This window comes from Salmo salar, chromosome 16 (assembly GCF_965601325.2).
Source record: "Salmo salar chromosome 16, fSalSal1, whole genome shotgun sequence".
Taxonomy (NCBI): Eukaryota; Metazoa; Chordata; class Actinopteri; order Salmoniformes; family Salmonidae; genus Salmo; species Salmo salar.
Window position 1 is genome coordinate 74059810 of NC_138306.1, and position 19708 is coordinate 74079517.

At 46.0% G+C, this 19708-nt stretch overlaps 1 protein-coding gene across 3 annotated transcripts; it reads right to left on the reverse strand.

The window, feature by feature from the left end:
• Positions 1–534: 534 nt before the first annotated feature.
• On the reverse strand, positions 535–5244 carry LOC106574599 (receptor expression-enhancing protein 6). Of its 3 annotated transcripts, none has more exons than XM_014150576.3 (6): positions 5103–5244; positions 4818–4982; positions 2407–2500; positions 2135–2273; positions 1854–2022; positions 535–1499 (listed from the first exon to the last, which is right to left on the reverse strand). In XM_014150576.3, exons 2-6 carry the CDS (start codon positions 4933–4935, stop codon positions 1462–1464), a joined length of 558 nt encoding a protein of 185 aa, XP_014006051.1. In that variant the 5' UTR covers positions 4936–4982; positions 5103–5244; the 3' UTR covers positions 535–1461. The 3 variants fall into 3 exon arrangements, with proteins under 3 accessions (XP_014006051.1, XP_014006053.1, XP_014006050.1); XM_014150578.3 differs by having other exon boundaries at positions 5081–5210; XM_014150575.3 differs by having other exon boundaries at positions 4818–5108.
• Between the last annotated feature and the right edge of the window lie 14464 nt (positions 5245–19708).

Here is a 19708-nt window from a genome sequence, read left to right on the forward strand (position 1 = left end):
CCCACAGTCTGGCCTCTATGGTTTGATTAAAGGAAGTGCATTTAGACTTTTGCCAGGTTCCCACATTACTACACAAAACACACCACACACAGTCCCTGGGACAGTGAGTATATGTGGCCATTATCAGACTCTGTCAGTTTAATCAGACATTACACTCCCAGCATTGACACAAGAGTCATCCCATTCAGACTCGTCTGAGCGAGAACGTTCACCAAAACACATCCCGGATGATTTCACTTCCTGTATACCAGTAAATGTACTGAGCACAGGTCAGCTGGGAATATCAACGTCTTAGTGCAGGGCTATTCCACTCCAGCCTTCATATATGCAGTACTGCTGGTTTTCCTTTCTCTCTGGTAGTTAAATTGAATTGCCAGATTCCTCTGACAGGGAGTATTGCATAAGTTATCTAAGTTTCCTAAATAGTCTGAAATAACTCCATATTTCAGAATTCCTAAAGAATTGAGAAAGGCATAGTGTAACAGACTCCAGTTGTGGAAAGGAGTGAACGACGGAGTACAGACAGCACATTACTCAAGTTCCAGTTTGATTTATTAAAGATAATGAGAATAGAGACCGTACTAAACAAACAAACACTTTCCAGTTCAGTTTACATACATAAATAATCTTGTTCAGGCAGGGTGATGAGTAAACATCTTTGGCACAGATCTGCAGACATTGCGGAGACATGCTACTGTATGCACTAATTACAAGAGACTGAAATAACATGGCTACCTTGCAGGAAATGACCCAGCTCAGAACGGCAACATACCCCTAGCCTTTACTCCCTAGATACCTCCATTAGCCCCTACCCCCTGGTACCGTGTTTCCCAATCCATTATTATGGGGCAATTTTTGTTCTAGCCCAGCACTAACCCACCTGATTTAACAAGCTAATTTATCACAGAGTCTGATTTATTGAATCTGGTGTGTTAGTGCTGGGGTAGGTCAAAGGGGGAATAAGCTACGGGTGGATTTGTGAAGTTTAAGTGGCTCCGTCGAGAGAGTCCACTGATTCACAGACATCTACAGCACATGGGTTTCCTGACAGTAGGCTACAGATTACATTGAGACATTAGCATTGAGACATTAGCATTGTTTAGAGGTCAGCTGGATTGTGTGGCGGCTACCCTAAGCTTCTGGTTGCATTCCAACCGGTCTTTAAAAACTGTCACGCTGCGCCAATTATCAGATGCTACAACGCCGGGATTATGGGAAACTCATCATATAACATTGATACATGTGACTGTTAAAAAGACAGACTAGAAAGCAGAAAACGCATTAGAGTGAAAAAAAACGAACAAGTCCCTTTTCTGTGTGCTGCAGAGTTGTCACCGGCCACTGATCACGTGACAGGGTCCATTATCATCCTTCATCATGGGACATCACACACTCTGTTGTGTGGTTCTGTGTGTTTATTGGAGTCGAGGCGTCTGAGGCTTGTGGTCATACAGCGGTCCGTCACTGGTTCTTGTCATTCTTGAGGGCCTGGTTGACAGCTGGAGAGAAAAACATGAGTTATTAGTTTGACTGACAGATCTGATGACCGTGTGGGTATAGCACGATTTACATTGCGGAGATGTGGGATAACTAAGTATCATACTTGACATGTGAATTACAGTTCGCAGCAGTCAGACTGCTTCAGGTGCCTTTTCTGAAGCAGTCAGATTCTCCCGGACCATTTTTTGGCCCGACGTGCGATCACTTTACATTTGAGAACACCGTGGGTGACAATTACTCTACCAGTACTAATTTGCATCTGCGGTGTTGGGGAAAAACTGAGGTGTGGGGAGCTGGAAATCTTGTTTCCGCATCTCCACAATAGAAATCTAACTTGTGTGTCTGTGTCTCACCTTCTTTAGTGACAGTATCAGCAATGTTCTTGGCCTTATCACTCAGATTGTTGACAACACTGTCCAGGGTGGCCTGGTGTCTGAGGAACACGGGACGGACCACACGGGAGTAGAGAATAGCAGAACCGTTCCACGTCACTGGAGCCATACACCACACCAGGAACAAACACTGTGGGAGAGGGGGATTGAGAGACAGAGGGAGATTCTATCATGTTTTGGCCTCCTCTATATTGAATGGTACACACACACACACACACACACACACACACACACACACACACCTTGCCAGCATAGTAGAAGGGGAACCAGGAGAGGAAGATGTCAGAGAAAGCCTCGGCGATACTGAAGAATCCGTAGACCACCCAGTAGGTCAACCACTGAGTGTCATCGTCTTTCTTCTTACTCTCTATGGCCTTGATTCTGATTGGACAACAGGACAAGTGGTGAACGGGGAAAAAATAATGAACATACATCATGTTTAACCCTTCACCTGGAGCATTTGATGTGAGCATGACAACACCCCTTTTTAGATACGTTTTGTGGTGCTACTTACGAGAGGTACGCCGGGTAGACAAAGCCAATCAGGTTACAGAGGAGAGAGGCTCCATAGCCAAACAACAGATACAGACTGATCAGAGAGACCACACCTAGAGAGAGATTCATACCAGATATCTGTCAATCTGGAAACATTTCAAAGCATCTTCATATCATGATACATCATCTCTGTGTGTGTGTGTGTGTGTGTGTGTGTGTGTGTGTGTGTGTGTGTGTGTGTGTGTGTGTGTTAGAGCAGGATGTTGGATGAATAAACAGGACAAGGCTTCGTGTGAAACTCAATTCAAAACACTGACATTCACAAATTCAATGTTGATGTACAGAAGACATCTAGTGTAACCATGTGGAATATGAACTATGGAACAGGAGAGTGAGATTCCACATAGATACCGGTCCCCTCTAACCTAAACCAACAAACTAGCAACTACATTAACCTACAGCCGTGAACTTCACCCTTCACACATTTCAGTCAACATATGTACAATGGATTCCCATGTAAAAAAAAGGAAAAAGGCTCAATCTGAGTTTTAGAGCTGGACAGAGATGAGAAGCAGCTGCTGCCTGCTATTGTAACCCTAGCTAGCAGGTAATCGGCTTTTGTTTGGTTTAGCTCCTGTTTGCACAGGGAAATCATTTAGACATATGGCACCAGGCTTTTCCTCTGCAGGTTATAGTCCAATACACCAATTGATCTAACCAAAAATCAATACACCTCATGATCTTCAAGACTGATGACTAGTTTCAGTTATGGCAGAAGGCTATATATGGCCACAAAACTATGATTTGGAAAAGCAACACTGGGCACATCGAAATTATTCTCAAATGTGTCAATGGTGTTTTGTTAAAATTCCTGATTTGGAGTGCATCAAGTGTTGGTCATCCACAAACATGCTGGCACTCCCCACATACGGCCCGGGATGCTACAGACATAATCAAAAACCCATTCCCCCATAACAGGCAAAACAGAACAGAGACTGTTTGAATACCTTGCTATAAGAGTCCTTCATTGCCATGGTGCTTGAAGTAGCCAAGGCGCAGACTAAAGCCAAGGCGCAGACTAAAGCCAAGGCGCAGACTAAAGCCAAGGCGCAGACTAAAGCCAAGGCGCAGACTAAAGAGGGTTTTAGGCAGACCTGTCAACCTTGGGAATTTCCCTGAGCCCTAGTTTGGACATGACACTAGTCCTAGGCAGCATTAATATAGTGACTAAGCAGTGCCTTCCCCTTCCTCCACCCAACAGTTTAGACTGCCCAGTGGACACCATGTCTGAATGCTTGGTGATGTGATCAGAGTCCCTCCACAGGCAGCGGTAGAGCAGACAGAGTCCCTCTCTGACGTTGATGGAAGACTAATAGCCCGGGGTTCCTTCTCCAGAAGAACAACTAAACTAAACAGTATAGCCTACAGGCAACTTCTCCTCCCGGTACTGAACACACATTGGCCGCAGAGGATTTCACACCAGACATTAAAGTACTTCACTTCATACTTGACCAGACCAAAGCGCGCACACACACACACACACACACACACCTCTATGGTATATTGTCTTATATACTCTCTTTAGTGCATATTAGGTCCAGTTAGTTCAGTAGTCAACAGAAAGTCCATCTCAGTCCAATGTAAAATTCTGTTGTTGCTCTCAGGACATTTCCATAAACATCTGTACTGGCAGACCATGTGCGTGTCAATAATACCTCAAAGGACAATATTACAACAGCAACAGAACTAGCCTGATCCCAGGTCTGTTTGTGATGTCAACAATGAGTGAATGAGTAGACATTATGGCAGACAGGCACAACCTCTGAAGGAGCACAACTCAACTGAAGACAGCAGGTCACCTTAAAATCTGCCATCTCAACATAGTAGTTGGTATTTCTGTAGGAGGTATAAATACACCCCTTGGCTAGGGAACAGCTGCTAGCTAGACATTGGAAGCTGCTAAGGCGACACCTAACAGTGGATTAACTGCAATCTAGGCCATCTGACCTTTGCTATTTCAAATGAGTGTCGTAAATCATACTATAGGCAGCCTAGGCCTACAACTAATGGGGATCAGCTAATTGGGATCCATAATAAATACAAACAGACTTTAAAACAATATCTGCTCTGGTGACACCGTTTTGTTTTCTATGGTTTGTTTGTGTTAGGCCTAACTGTGCTAGTCTGCGTTACTGTTTATCAGCTACAACTGTTGCTGGTAAGCTAGTTAGTTAATGTGACATGTCAGCAAAATAACTGTCATATGTGCCGACGTTGCCAAACCAGCCAAAGTTGCATAACGAGAAAGTAACCACTAGCGGCTAGACTAGAGGGTGAAGTTACAATGTTTCAACATTGACATAGAGCAGCGTTACAACCAAGCAACTGGCAAAGTCCTACATTGCAAGTGGATTTAATATTAACTCTTACCTGAAGCGATATATTTTCTCTGTATCCCAGTTTTCTCCTCCACCGTAACTAGGAGATCTGTCACAAAGTTCTTTTCATTCAACAAAGCCTCACCGCGGTTATGAAGTTGGGCAAACATTGTTGTAGTGGCGCCGTGTTGAACTTGTTGATTTTTGGATGCGTATCCTACACAAACACAAATCAAACCAAAATGTTACGGTCAATAAACAAGCAAAAAAAAAAAAAAACGTTCAAATATTTCATATGTTTAAAGTTCAACACACAGAATTATCCGCGCGTGCCTACCGGCTGTCGGGCATATGGTTCCAGGCGAGCGAGAGGGAGGAGTTTAATTAAGGTACAACCAATCAGAAAACGATTTTGTTGCTACCTAGGAAGCGACAGGTGCTGAAAGTCCGTTTTTATTGCCGGCGGTAAAGTTCCGTTAACCATTCTGCTACAGTACTAATATCTGGTGAGTGGTGACGTTTATACGTTTCTGTCATCGCTAGGGCCATGTGTTTTGGACTACCATGCTACGTGACCTAGATTTAAACATTTATTTTAAGCCTTTTCCATAAATTAGAATTATACCAAAAATGAAAGCAATTGTTTGAGGATGGTGCTGGACCATCTGGCATAAAAAGAAAAAGCTTTAAACAAAGGTTAAAAAAAGCTTTAAACAAAGGTTAAAATCTAGGTCATGTGACATGATTGTCCAAAACACAGGGCCCTAGTCCTTGCACATCTATCTAGTTATATATGTCAAGAAGCAGTAAAAGAGCTTGCAGGCCCAGTTTGTAATTCTACTAACAGCTGACGCTGAGCCTGCCAGTGCTTGACAAATAACTTTATTCTCTGCCTGAACTGAACTTCAGCATGACGCCATTTTAACACTAGAGGGCGCCATCAACCTGCAAATATGAGAATCAAATCAAAATCAAATTGTCACATGCGTCAACTACGTGTAGACTTTACAGTGAAATGCTTACTTACAAGCCCTTAACAGTGCAGTTCAATAAGAGTTAAGAAAATATTTACCAAGTAGACTAAAATTAAAAGTAATAATAAAAAAGTAACACAATAAGAATAACAATAATGAGGTGATATACAGGGGGCACCGGTACAGAGTCAGTGTGCAGGGTACAGGTTAGTTGAGGTAATTTGTAGATGTAGGTGGAGGTGAAGTGACTATGCATAGATAATAAACAGTGAGTATCAGCAGTGTACACAAGGAAGGGGGGGGGGGGGTCAATGTAAATGGTCATCACTATACAGTAGTTCGTAAGGCTCCAGTTAGGCTAGGCATCACCTGTAGGCCTACTCATTTGTGCAGTCTTTTGGATCCTGGCTATTAACGTTTGAGGAATGGTATACCAGCGGGAGGTTCATCCTGAAATGAAATACAATTTGGGCTCAGCTTGACGTAACACTTTGGATGTAATATATTGTCTGACACTTTTTTATTTGGTGGTGAACCTACCCTTTAATACATTATTTAGTTATCCTCCTATAGTCGACCCCTAGAATGGAATGACTCACAGGTAACAGCAAAATAACATATAAAAGTTATCTCTCTGTCACCTCTCATTCTGTCGGTCTCCTCTCTCTTTCACACCCAGCAGGTGTGTTTGCCTATTGAGCAGTGTTTTGCATAGCTGTTGAGCCTCACTGCTCCTGACACTAAGACTGCAGTGTTATCATCGTTGTGTCCACACAGTCTTCTTAGAGCCACAGATGAGGAAGATGCTGCTCATGCTGGGGTTCCTCCTGACTCGGGGTGAGAAACTCTCAGCATCTCTCATTGTGGTCTACTGGTTTTAAGAAGGTTTTAATGGGCTTCTATATGTTTGAAACATGGAACACGATTCCAATGCCTTTTATTTGGATTATTGTGACTACTCAAAGCGAATAATTCACTGTTTCCAGTTCAGTCATCTGCACAACGTGTCCTGAATCAAGCTGATGAATCAAAGTATTTTTTTTCTGGGAGAGAGTCTATCAGTGCTGTTGCAAGTTCAACAGGTATTGATGAGGACATATGCTGGTACCTGCTGAAACCTGGACAGGCTCCTAAACTCATCTGATGTCCAAGCTGAAGATGCAGGAGATTACTATGGTATGGGTGATTATAGCATCCCAGAGCTCTTCACACAGTGATTTTAGAGTCATACAAAAACCTTGCTCAGGCAGACTGCACAGTGACTGTACTGTTGCAGCTTGCACCTACTGCGGGTGCTGAAGGGCAGCAGTCTATGACATGGAAAACTGGTCCATTGAACACAGAATTGAGATCCTCACACAGCGTTTGACAGTCCCACCCCAGGACAACGCTACTCATGACAGGAGCATAGGTCCCACAACCACATCCTCTACACAACCATAACCATAACTTCACCTCCATATAGAAAGCACCACTTTACTACCACACCATTGACCTTCCTCTGTCTGCTGTTTCTGGTTTTGATTTGATTTGTAGCTAGCGCTCCAGGACCAGGGCTGCAACTAAAGCCTGTACTGCCTGTAAAGAGTGTTGGGCTCCCTGTCAGTAGGTTAGAGCACTGCAATGCCTACATACTGTAGGCCCTCAAGAAAACTCAAGACCACACACACACACACACACACACACACACACACACACACACACACACACGTGTGTATGATAGCTGGGGACAGTTAGGGAACAGCTGGGGAGAAAAGCCCCAGGGATGGAGGGAGGGAGGGAGGGAGGGAGGGAGGGAGGGAGGGAGGGAGAAACAGGGATGAGCTTGACATGCAATGCTCTGCTAGCCACCCCAACACACACAGTCTGGCCTCTTTGGTTTGAGCAAAGGGAGTGCATTCATAGACTCTTGTCAGGTTCCCAGATTACTACACAAAACACACACCACACACACACAGTCCCTGGGGCAATGTGTGGCCATTCTCCATCTCTGTCCGTCAGTTTAGTCAGACATTACACTTCCAGCATGGACACAAGAGCCATCCCATTCAGACTCCTCTGAGCGAGAACGTTCACCAAAACACATCCCGGATGATTTCACTTCCTGTATACCAGTAAATGTATTGAGCACACGTCAACAGGACATATCAACGTCTTAGTGCAGGGCTATTCCACTCCAGCCTTGATATAAAGTGCCTTACAAAAGTATTCATCCCCTTTGCATTTATCCTATTTTGTTACATTACAACCTGTAATTTAAATAGATTTTTATTTGGATTTTATGTAATGGACATACACAAAATAGTCAAAATTGGTGAAATTAAAGAAAAAATATTACTTGTTTAAAGAAATGCAAAAAAAACAGAAAAGTGGTGCGTTTATATGTATTCACACCCTTTGCTATGAAGCCCCTAAATAAGATCTGGTGCAACCAATTACCTTCAGAAGTCACATAATTAGTTCAATAAAGTCCACCTGTGTGCAATCTAAGTGTTACATGTTCTGTCATATATGGACCTGTTCTGAAAGACCCCAGTGTCTGCAACACCTCTAAGCAAGGGGCACCACCAAGCAAGCGGCACTATGAAGACCAAGGAGTTCTCCAAACAGGTCAGGGACAAAGTTGTGGAGAAGTACAGATCAGGGTTGGGTTTTAAAAAATATCAGGAACTTTGAACATCCCACGGAGCACCATTAATTCCATTATTGAAAAATGTAAAGAATATGTCACCACAACAAAGCTGCCAAGAGAGGGCCACCCACCAAAACTCACAGACCATGCAAGGGGGGCATTAATCAGAGGCAACAAAGAGACTAAAGATAACCCTGAAGGAGCTGCAAAGCTCCACAGCGGAGATTGGAGTATCTGTCCATAGGACCACTTTAAGCCGTACACTCCACGGAGCTGGGCTTTATGGAAGAGTGTCCAGAAAAAAGCCATTGCTTAAAGAAAAAAATAAGCAAATGCGTTTGATGTTCGCCAAAAGGCATGTGGGAGACTCCCCAAACATATGGAAGAAGGTACTCTGGTCAGATGAGACTAAAATGTTGCTTTTTGGCCATCAAAGAAAATGCTATGTCTGGCGCAAACCCAACACCTCTCATCACCCCGAGAACATCATCCCCACAGTGAAGCATGGTGCTGGCAGCATCATGCTGTGGGGATGTTTTTCATCTGCAGGGACTGGGAAACTGAATTGAAGGGATGATGGATGGTGCTAAATACAAGGAAATTGTTGAGGGAAACCTGTTTCAGTCTTCCAGAGATTTGAGACTGGGACGGAGGTTCACCTTCCAGTAGAACAATGACCCTAAGCATACTGCTAAAGCAACACTCGATTGGTTGAAGGGGAAACATTTAAATGTCTTGGAATGGCCTACTCAAAGCCCAGACCTCAACCAATTGAGAATCTGTGGTATGACTTAAAGATTGCTATACACCAGCGGAACCCATCCAACTTGAAGGAGCTGGAGCAGTTTTGCCTTGAAGAATGGGAAAAAATTCCAGTGGCTAGATGTGCCAAGCTTATTGAGACGTACCCCAAGAGACTTGCAACTGTAATTGCTGCAAAAGGTGACTCTACAAAGTATTGACTTGGGGGGTGAATAGTTATGCATGCTCAAGTTTTCCATTTTGTTGTCTTATTTCTTGTTTGTTTCACAATAAAACATATTTTGCATCTTCAAAGTGGTAGGCGTGTTGTGTAAATCAAATGATACAACCGCCCCAAAAACTCTATTTTAATTCCAGGTTGTAAGGCAACAAAATAGGAAAAATGACAAGGGGGGTGAATACTTTTGCAAGCACTGTATGCAGTACAGCTGATTTTCCTTTTTCCCTGGTAGTTAAATTGATTGATAATTGAATTGCCAGATTCCTCTGACAGGGGGTATTCCATAAAGTAGGATCAATGAGTTATCTAACTTTCCTAAATAGTCTGAAATAAATTCCTTTCTTAAAGAACTGAGAAAGGCATGGGGTAACTGACTCCAGTTGTGGAAAAGTGTAAACAACGGCGTACAGACGGTACATTACCTCTTCTATGTACCCAAGTTCCAGTTTGATTTATTCAAGATAATAAGATGAGAATAGAGAGACCGTACTAAACTGTTACGGCTTGGTAATTGTGGAGGAGGAATGAGGCGCAGGAAGCAGCGAACACAGGGTAGTGGTGTTTTTAATATACACTCACACAAAAAACAAATGTTCCCACACACAGGGGAGAAAATGCATACGGCGTCCAACAACGTCGACACGAACATAAGCCGTCCAACAAGAAACAATCATTAATCCCGCACGAACAGGGGCGGGCCAGCTAAACTAAATAGCCCCTCTAATGGCTAATTGACCACAGGGGTCACAAAATAAAAAAAGGGAAAAGCAAAAGGGAATCGGTGGCAGCTAATAGGCCGGTGATGACGACCGCCGAGCGCCACCCGAGCAGGAGGGGGCCCCACCGTCGGTGGGAATCGTGACAGTACCCCCCTCCTGACGCGCGGCTCCCGCAGCGTGCCGACACCGGCCTCGAGGTCGACCCGGAGGGCGAGGCGCAGGGCGATCCGGACGGAGGTGGTGGAACTCCCTCAACATAGATGGGTCCAGGACGTCCGCCGCCGGCACCCAGCACCTCTCCTCCGGGCCGTACCCCTCCCAGTCCACGAGGTACTGTAGGCCCCTCGCCCGGCGTCTCGAGTCCAGAATGGCCCGTACGCTGTACGCCGGGGACCCCCCGATGTCCAGAGGGGGCGGAGGGACCTCCTGCACCTCATCTTCATGAAGGGGACCAGCTACCATCGGCCTGAGGAGAGACACATGAAACGAGGGGTTAATACGGTAATAGGAAGGGAGTTGCAACCGATAACACACCTCGTTTATCCTCCTCAGGACTTTGAAGGGCCCCACACATTGCGGCCCCAGCTTCCGGCAGGGCACGCGGAGGGGCAGGTTCCGGGTCGAGAGCCAGACCCTGTCTCCCGGTGCGAACACGGGCGCCTCACTGCGGTGGCGGTCAGCACTCCTCTTCTGCCGCGCACTGGCCTCCTTTAGTGAGTCCTGGACGGCTCTCCAGGTCTCCTTGGAGTGCTGGACCCAGTCCTCCACCGCAGGAGCCTCGGTCTGACTCCGGTGCCATGGTGCCAGGACCGGCTGGTAACCTAACACACACTGAAAGGGTGATATGTTAGTAGAGGAGTGGCGAAGTGAGTTCTGGGCTAACTCAGCCCAGGGAATATACCTCGCCCACTCCCCTGGCCGGTCCTGGCAATACGACCTCAGGAACCTGCCCACCTCCTGGTTCACCCTCTCCGCCTGCCCATTGCTCTCGGGGTGATAACCGGAGGTCAAACTGACCGAGACCCCCAGCCGCTCCATAAACGCTCTCCAGACCCTGGATGTGAACTGGGAACCTCGATCAGAGACAATGTCCTCCGGCACCCCGTAGTGCCGGAAGACGTGGGTAAATAGGGCCTCCGCAGTCTGCAGGGCCGTAGGGAGACCGGGCAATGGGAGGAGACGGCAGGACTTAGAGAACCGATCCACAACCACCAGAATCGCCGTGTTCCCCTGAGAGGGGGGAAGATCTGTCAGAAAGTCAATGGACAGGTGCGACCATGGTCGTTGTGGAACGGGGAGGGGCTGTAACTTCCCTCTTGGTAGATGCCTAGGAGCCTTACTCTGGGCACACACTGAACAGGAAGAGACATAGGACCTCACGTCCTTAGCTAAGGTGGGCCACCAGTACTTCCCCCTTAGACTCCCCACTGTCCTCGCCTCACCAGGATGACCCGCAGTAGGTAGCGTGTGCGCCCACCGAATCAAACGATCACGAACACCGAGAGGCACATACATGCGCCCCACGGGCACCTGCGCAGGCGCAGGTTCCAACACCAATGCCCGCTCGATGTCCGCGTCCACCTCCCATACCACAGGTGCCACCAGCCTAGACGCTGGAATGATGGGAGTTGGATCGATGGGCCGGTCCTCCGTGTCATAGAGACGGGACAGCGCGTCGGCCTTAGTTTTCAGGGAACCCGGTCTATATGAGATGGTAAACCTAAACCAGGCGAAGAACATGGCCCACCTCGCCTGACGTGGATTCAGTCTCCTCGCTGCCCGGATGTACTCCAGGTTACGGTGGTCGGTCCAGATGAGAAAGGGGTGTTTAGCCCCCTCAAGCCAGTGCCGCCACACCCTCAAAGCTTTAACCACTGCTAGCAACTTCCTGTCCCCCACATCGTAGTTACGCTCCGCCGAACTGAGCTTCTTCGAAAAGAAAGCGCAGGGGCGGAGTTTCAATGGCACACCCGAGCGCTGTGATAGCACGGCACCCACCCCAGCCTCGGCTGCATCCACCTCCACTACGAACGCTAAAGACGGGTCTGGGTGCGCCAACACGGGTGCGTCGGTGAACAGCGTCTTCAACTTCTTGAAGGCTCCGTCCGCCTCCGTCGACCATCGCAAACGCACCGGCCCCCCCTTCAGCAGTGAGGTAATGGGAGCCGCTACCTGGCCAAAACCCCGGATAAACCTCCGGTAGTAATTGGCAAAGCCTAAAAACCGCTGCACCTCCTTCACCGTGGTTGGAGTCGGCCAATTACGCATGGCCTTAACGCGGTCACACTCCATCACCACCCCCGTGGTGGAAATGCGATAACCCAGAAAGGAGACGGCTCGTTTGGAAAACTCACACTTCTCAGCCTTAACGTATAGGTCATGCTCCAGCAGTCTACCAAGCACCTTGCGCACCAGGGACACATGCGCGGAGCGGGTGGCGGAATATATCAGAATGTCATCGATATAGACAATCACGCCCTGCCCGTGCAGGTCCCTGAGAATCTCGTCAACAAAGGATTGAAAGACGGCTGGAGCATTTTTCAACCCATACGGCATGACGAGGTACTCATAATGGCCTGATGTGGTACTAAAGGCGGTTTTCCACTCGTCTCCCTTCTTGATTCGCACCAGATTATACGCGCTCCTGAGATCCAGTTTTGTGAAGAACTGTGCTCCGTGTAATGATTCCACCGCCGTAGCGATGAGAGGTAGTGGGTAACTAAACCCCACCGTAATAGCGTTTAGACCTCGGTAATCAATGCACGGACGCAGACCTCCCTCCTTTTTCTTCACAAAAAAGAAACTCGAGGAAGCGGGTGAGATGGAGGGCCGAATGTACCCCTGTCCCAGGGATTCCGTGACATATGTCTCCATAGCCGCCGTCTCCTCCTGTGACAAGGGGTACACGTGACTCCTGGGAAGCGCAGCGTTAACCTGGAGATCTATCGCACAATCCCCCTGTCGATGAGGTGGTAATTTAGTCGCCCTCTTTTTACAAAAAACGATCGCCAAATCGGCGTATTCAGGGGGAATGCGCACGGTGGACACCTGGTCTGGACTCTCCACCGACGTGGCACCTATGGAAACTCCTAGACACCTACCTGAACACTCCTCTGACCACCCCTGGAGAACCCCCTGTTTCCACGAAATACGGGGATTGTGACCAGCCAGCCAGGGGACCCCCAGCACCACCGGAAACGCAGGCGAGTCAATAAGGAAAAAACTAATGCGTTCCTTATGATTCCCCTGCGTTACCATGTCCAGTGGTACCGTAGACTCCCTGACTAGCCCTGACCCTAATGGTCGGCTATCTAGGGAGTGCACGGGGAAAGGGGAATCTATCGGCACCCGCGGAATGCCCAGCTTAATGGCAAGTCCACGGTCCATAAAATTCCCAGCTGCGCCTGAATCGACTAGCGCCCTATGCTGGGAAGAGGGAAAACATTTAGTAAACAAAACAGGTAAAAACACATGACCAACAGGGGGTTCTGGGTGAATCTGGTGCTGACTCACCTGAGGTGACCGAGAAGTGTTCTGCCTACCATCTCGACTCCCAGACTGGCTCCTCCAGCACCGGTCGGCCGTGTGTCCTCTCCGACCACAGCTGGTGCAGGAGGAGCCACCTCCTCCGGTGCCCCTTGGCACGGCCCCCCCTACCTCCATAGGGGTAGGGGCGGGGGTGCACGGGGGTGGAACGGGCAGGACCCTCTCCGAACGCCCGCGGGCAGCCAGCAAATTGTCCAGTCGTATGGACATCTCTATCAGTTCATCCAGGGACAGAGCTGTGTCCCGACAGGCCAGCTCCCTGCGGACGTCTGCCCGGAGACTGCAGCGGTAGTGGTCTATGAGGGCCCTGTCGTTCCACCCCACCCCAGCAGCCAAGGTCCTGAAGTCCAGCGCGAAGTCCTGGGCACTCCTCGTCTCCTGCCTGAGGTGGAACAGCCGTTCACCCGCCGCTTTTCCTTCCGGAGGGTGGTCGAACACGGCCCGAAAGCGGCGGGTGAACTCCGGGTAGTGGTCCCTCGCCGAGTCTGGACCGTTCCAGACCGCATTAGCCCACTCCAGAGCTCGGCCCGTCAGGCAGGAAACGAGGGCACTCACGCTCTCCTCCCCCGTGGGAGCAGGTCTGACGGTGGCCAGGTACAGCTCAAGCTGGAGCAAAAACCCCTGGCACCCAGCCGCCGCCCCATCGTACTCCCTCGGGAGCGCCAGACGAAGCGCGCCAGAGCCAGACGTCATGGGAGGCGAAGATGGCTGTATCGGGGGAGGGGGAGGTGGAGGTGGAGAGAGGATACCACTTCTCTGACATCTGTCCATCCTCTCCATCAACTGGTCCATTGCCGATCCGATGCGATGGAGGACTGTCGTGTGGTGGAGTACGCGTTCCTCCATCGAGGGCAGAGGAGTGGCCGCTGCTCCCGCTGATTCCATGCCTTCTATCGTGGTGCGGGATTCTGTTACGGCTTGGTAATTGTGGAGGAGGAATGAGGCGCAGGAAGCAGCGAACACAGGGTAGTGGTGTTTTTAATATACACTCACACAAAAAACAAATGTTCCCACACACAGGGGAGAAAATGCATACGGCGTCCAACAACGTCGACACGAACATAAGCCGTCCAACAAGAAACAATCATTAATCCCGCACGAACAGGGGCGGGCCAGCTAAACTAAATAGCCCCTCTAATGGCTAATTGACCACAGGTGTCACAAAATAAAAAAAGGGAAAAGCAAAAGGGAATCGGTGGCAGCTAATAGGCCGGTGACGACGACCGCCGAGCGCCACCCGAGCAGGAGGGGGCGCCACCGTCGGTGGGAATCGTGACATAAACAAACAAATAAACAGACTTTCCAGTTCAGTTTGCATACACAAATAGTGCAGTTAGTGCAGAGGTAGGTTGAACAAGGAAGTGCCTGAAGGTGGATTTACAATTGAGTAAATCAACATGTCTCAGTGGAGATTCTGCTCATTTCAGAGCATATTTACATACAGTGAGCTCCAAAAGTATTGGCACAGTGAAATGATACAATGACTATGAGGTTAAAGTGCAGACTGTCAGCTTTGAGGGTATTCTCATCCATATCGGGGGAATTGTTTAGAAATCACAGCACTTTGTGTACATGGATTATTTTATGCCAAATAGAAATGAATGGTAAATAATGTAGTCCCATTTTGGAGTTACTTTTATTGTAAATAAGAGTAGAATGTTTTTAAACACTTAATGTTGATGCTACCATGATTACGGATAGTTCTGAACTAATCGTGAATAATGAGTGAGAAAGTTAGACCCCCCCCCACTCAAAAAAGATGCTAAATTCCCCTGTTATTGTAATGGTGAGAGGTTAGCATGTGTACAGATCTAGCTCTGACTTTGCCGATAGCTACTTTATTGAGGAAAAGTGTACTTACTATTCCTGTCCCAGCTAGCTATCTTAAGATGAATGCACTAACTAAGTCGTTCTGGATAAGAGCGTCTGCTAAATTACAAATGTAAAAATGTAAATTTTAACAAAAAAAAGTGACTCCAAAATGACACAATACATTATTTACCATTAATTTCTAATGGGCACAAAATAATCTACAAACAAAAGGTTTGTGGAGTCACAAACTCGATGTAATCATTGAGTGGTAGAAATATGGGATCAAATACCACACTTTTGACTACTATAATACACACAAGTGAATTTGTCCCAATACTTTTGGTTGCCTAAAATGGGGGGACTATGAACAAAAAGTGCTGTAATTTCTAAACGGTCACCCGATATGGATGAAAATACCCCAAATTAAAGCTGACTTCAACCTTATTGTATAATTTAAAATCCAAAGTGCTGGAGTACAGAGCCAAAACAACAGAATACTTTTGGAGATCACTGTATATCTACAGCACATGGATCTCCTGACAGTAGACTTCAGATTACATTGAGACCTTCTTATTGTTTGGTGGTTAGTTAGTTTGTGCAGTGGCTGTTCTTTGCTTCAGGTTGCATTGCAACCCATGTTTAAAACAGTCACGCTACGCAGATTATCAGATGTTACAATGCCTGGATTAGTCTTTAACATCTAAGGAACCACATTAATATGACATTGGAAGCTTATCATATAAATCTTCTTCAGGCTAGGGTCTTTTTTTCTCAATTTCCACCTGACTGACATGCTCAAAGTAAACTGCTTGTTACTCAGGCCCAGAAGCCAGGATATAGAAAGCTTCATAGTGGTTATGAAGATGGGCAAACATTGTTGTCGTGGCGCCATGTTGAACTTGTTGATTTTCGGCTGTGTAGCCTACACAAACACAAATCAAACAAAAATGTTATTGTCAAGTAAAAAAGCGATGAAACAAGCGTCACTACAGACCCAGGTTCAATCCCAGGCTGTGTCACAACCGACCGGGAGTCCCATAGGGCGGCGCACAATTGGCCTAGCGTCTTCCGGGTTAGGGGAGGAGTTGGCCGGGGGGCTTTACTTGGCTCCTCTCGCGCTCTAGCGACACCTTGTGGCAGGATGGGCGCCTGCAGGCTGACCTCATCGTCAGTTGAACGGTGTTTCCACCAACACATTGGTTAAGCTGGCGGGTGTTAAGGAGTGTGGTTTGTAGGGTGATGTTTCGGAGGACGCTTGACTCGTACTTCGCCTCTCCCGAGCCCGTTGGGGAGTTGTAGCGATGAGACAAGATCGAGATTGGATATGATTAAATTGGGCAGAAAAAGCGGGGCAACATTTTTTTAAATCCTGGTACAATATTTGGTTTGGTTAAAGTTTGTCGTATTATCCGTGCTCGGCTACAAGCTGCTGGGCATATGGTTCCAGGAGAAGAGAAAGAGCGAGTGGGAGGAGTGTGATTAAGATACAACCAATCAGAAAACTCTTTTGTTGCCACCTGTTTTTTTACATCAATTTATTATTAAATTCATAGGATTCATACAATATATTTATAGATATATAGATATACATTTTTTTAAATGTAATGTAAATGTATATGCTTCTCTGTAGCTTTCCACACATTTACTGTGCATGCTATAATGGGTCCAAACACTAAGTCCACCTGATGCTTTTGTTGTCTGTGGTGTTGCATATTTAATCAGTGGTAAAAATTATTAGAGAAACAAACAAAAGAGCGAGTTTAAACCTCTAATAAATACAGGAGAAGAGACCCATAATAACAATACACAGGACGAGACCTGTAATAACAAGTGCACAATACACGCAGCACGAAAGCCAAAACAACAAAGCACAGGTACTCATAAGACCAACGGACAGGGGAACAATAACCCACAAGACAATGGTGAACAGAGGGCACATATATACCATTACTAATCAGGGGAATTGGAATCAGGTGTGCGTAATGAGACAGTTCAGTGATTTCTAGAGGCCGGTGACGTAGACGTTGGGAGCTGGTGCACAGAATGAGCAACAGTACCGGGGAAATTCGTGACAGTCTCTTTCTCCCCCAAATGAACTTCTTTATGACAGAGTCAAGTTTAGACCAATAGTCTATAGGAGGAAGCAGTGGTAACATGGAACTCATAAAAGAACATTCATTTTAATAATTGAGATTCTAGCATGCAAAGAAGTGGCCATAGCAGACCATCTTTTTATAGCTTTTTAAAATATTTTTAAAGGTTTCTAAGTAGTTCTTCCTGAATGTAGTGTCAATAGATTGGGATATGGTAATGCCTAAGTAGGTGGTTTGTTTCTTCCCTGGTATCATGGGTGGTAGTTGAACACTTCCCATAGCTGAGTTAAGAGGTAGTAGAGCTGATTTAGACCAGTTGATCTTGTAACCAGACCATGAGCTGAATGCTGTGAAAATAGACATTATTGGCTGGAGGGATATCTGAGCACTTGCAACATAGAACAGTATGTCATCTGAATATAGAGAAATAGATTGTTCAGTTTATTAGATATTTATATGTGAGGATGCAAAATGTTTACGTATGCTTTGTGCCAGCGCTTCAAGAGAGAGAGCAAATAGCAAAGGGGATGCGGGACAAACTTGTTTACATCCTGGTTGTATGGTAAATGGATTAGAATGGATAGTGTCAGTAGATATACATCCTGGTTGTATGGTAAATTGATTAGAATGGGTAGTACCTGTAGATATATATCCTGGTTGTATGGTAAATGGATTAGATTGGGTAGTGCCAGTAGATATACATCCTGGTTGTATGGTAAATTGATTAGAATGGGTAGTACCTGTAGATATATATCCTGGTTGTATGGTAAATGGATTAGAATGGGTAGTCCCAGTAGATATACATCCTGGTTGTATGGTAAATGGATTAGATTGGGTAGTGCCAGTAGATATATATCCTGGTTGTATGATAAATGGATTAGAATGGGTAGTGCCTGTAGATATATATCCTGGTTGTATGGTAAATGGATTAGAATGGGTAGTGCCTGTAGATATACATCCTGGTTGTATGATAAATGGATTAGAATGGGTAGTCCCTGTAGATATACATCCTGGTTGTATGATAAATGGATTAGAATGGGTAGTACCAGTAGATATATATCCTGGTTGTATGGTAAATGGATTAGAATGGGTAGTCCCTGTAGATATACATCCTGGTTGTATGGTAAATGGATTAGAATTGGTAGTGCCTGTAGATATATATCCTGGTTGTATGATAAATGGATTAGAATGGGTAGTGCCTGTAGATATACATCCTGGTTGTATGGTAAATGGATTAGAATGGGTAGTGCCTGTAGATATAAATCCTGGTTGTATGATAAATGGATTAGAATGGGTAGTGTCTGTAGATATATATCCTGGTTGTATGGTAAATGGATTAGAATGGGTAGTGCCTGTAGATATAAATCCTGGTTGTATGATAAATGGATTAGAATGGGTAGTGTCTGTAGATATATATCCTGGTTGTATGGTAAATGGATTAGAATGGGTAGTGTCTGTAGATATATATCCTGGTTGTATGGTAAATGGATTAGAATGGGTAGTGCCTGTAGATATAAATCCTGGTTGTATGGTAAATGGATTAGAATGGGTAGTCCCAGTAGATATAACAGAAGAAAGATTCACATACATGGTGCGAATCATTTGTATAAATCTAGCCCCAAAACAAATGTTCAATGACAACCCATAAATATTCCCACTCTAAGCGGTCAAAGGCTTTCTCTGCATCTGATAACACAGCACACAGTGTATGCAGACTGGAAGCCTCAGCAACCACATGAAACATGCAGTTAATGTTATCGGCTGCCTGACTACCCTTAATAAACCCTGGTTGTTCAGGACTTATGAACTTGTTAATAATGTTCTCTAGGCGCATGGCTAGAACTTTGGCATACATCTTAATTTCTGTTCAGATTAAACTGATTGGCTGAACATTTTGACAGTTGGTGAGGTCTTTTCCTTTCTTTAGGGGTTAGGGATATAATAGCTGTATTGATGTCTCTGTGGAATTGTCTTTTTTCAATAGCAATGTTAAGCGATTCAAGAATAACTGGTCCTTGGTCATCCCAAAAGTTGAGAATGAGTTCAGGAGGTATTCCATCAATACCAGGTCCTTTATCTTTCTTCATATTTAAAAGAGCAGCTTTCAGTTCAGATAAAGTGTCAGGTTCCTCTAATACAACTGTTTCTTCTTTAGAGAGTTTGGGCAGCGTAAGGTTCTCCGGGA

Excerpts from the sequence above, each read along its gene's own strand:
- LOC106574599 (XM_014150576.3), bottom strand. The coding sequence starts at position 4,935 with ATGTTTGCCCAACTTCATAACCGCGGTGAGGCTTTGTTGAATGAAAAG. Across the intron at positions 2,274-2,406 it reads GTCTACCCGGCGTACCTCTC|AATCAAGGCCATAGAGAGTA; the intron begins GTAAGTAGCACC and ends TTGTCCAATCAG. Across the intron at positions 1,500-1,853 it reads TGATACTGTCACTAAAGAAG|CTGTCAACCAGGCCCTCAAG; the intron begins GTGAGACACAGA and ends TTTTCTCTCCAG.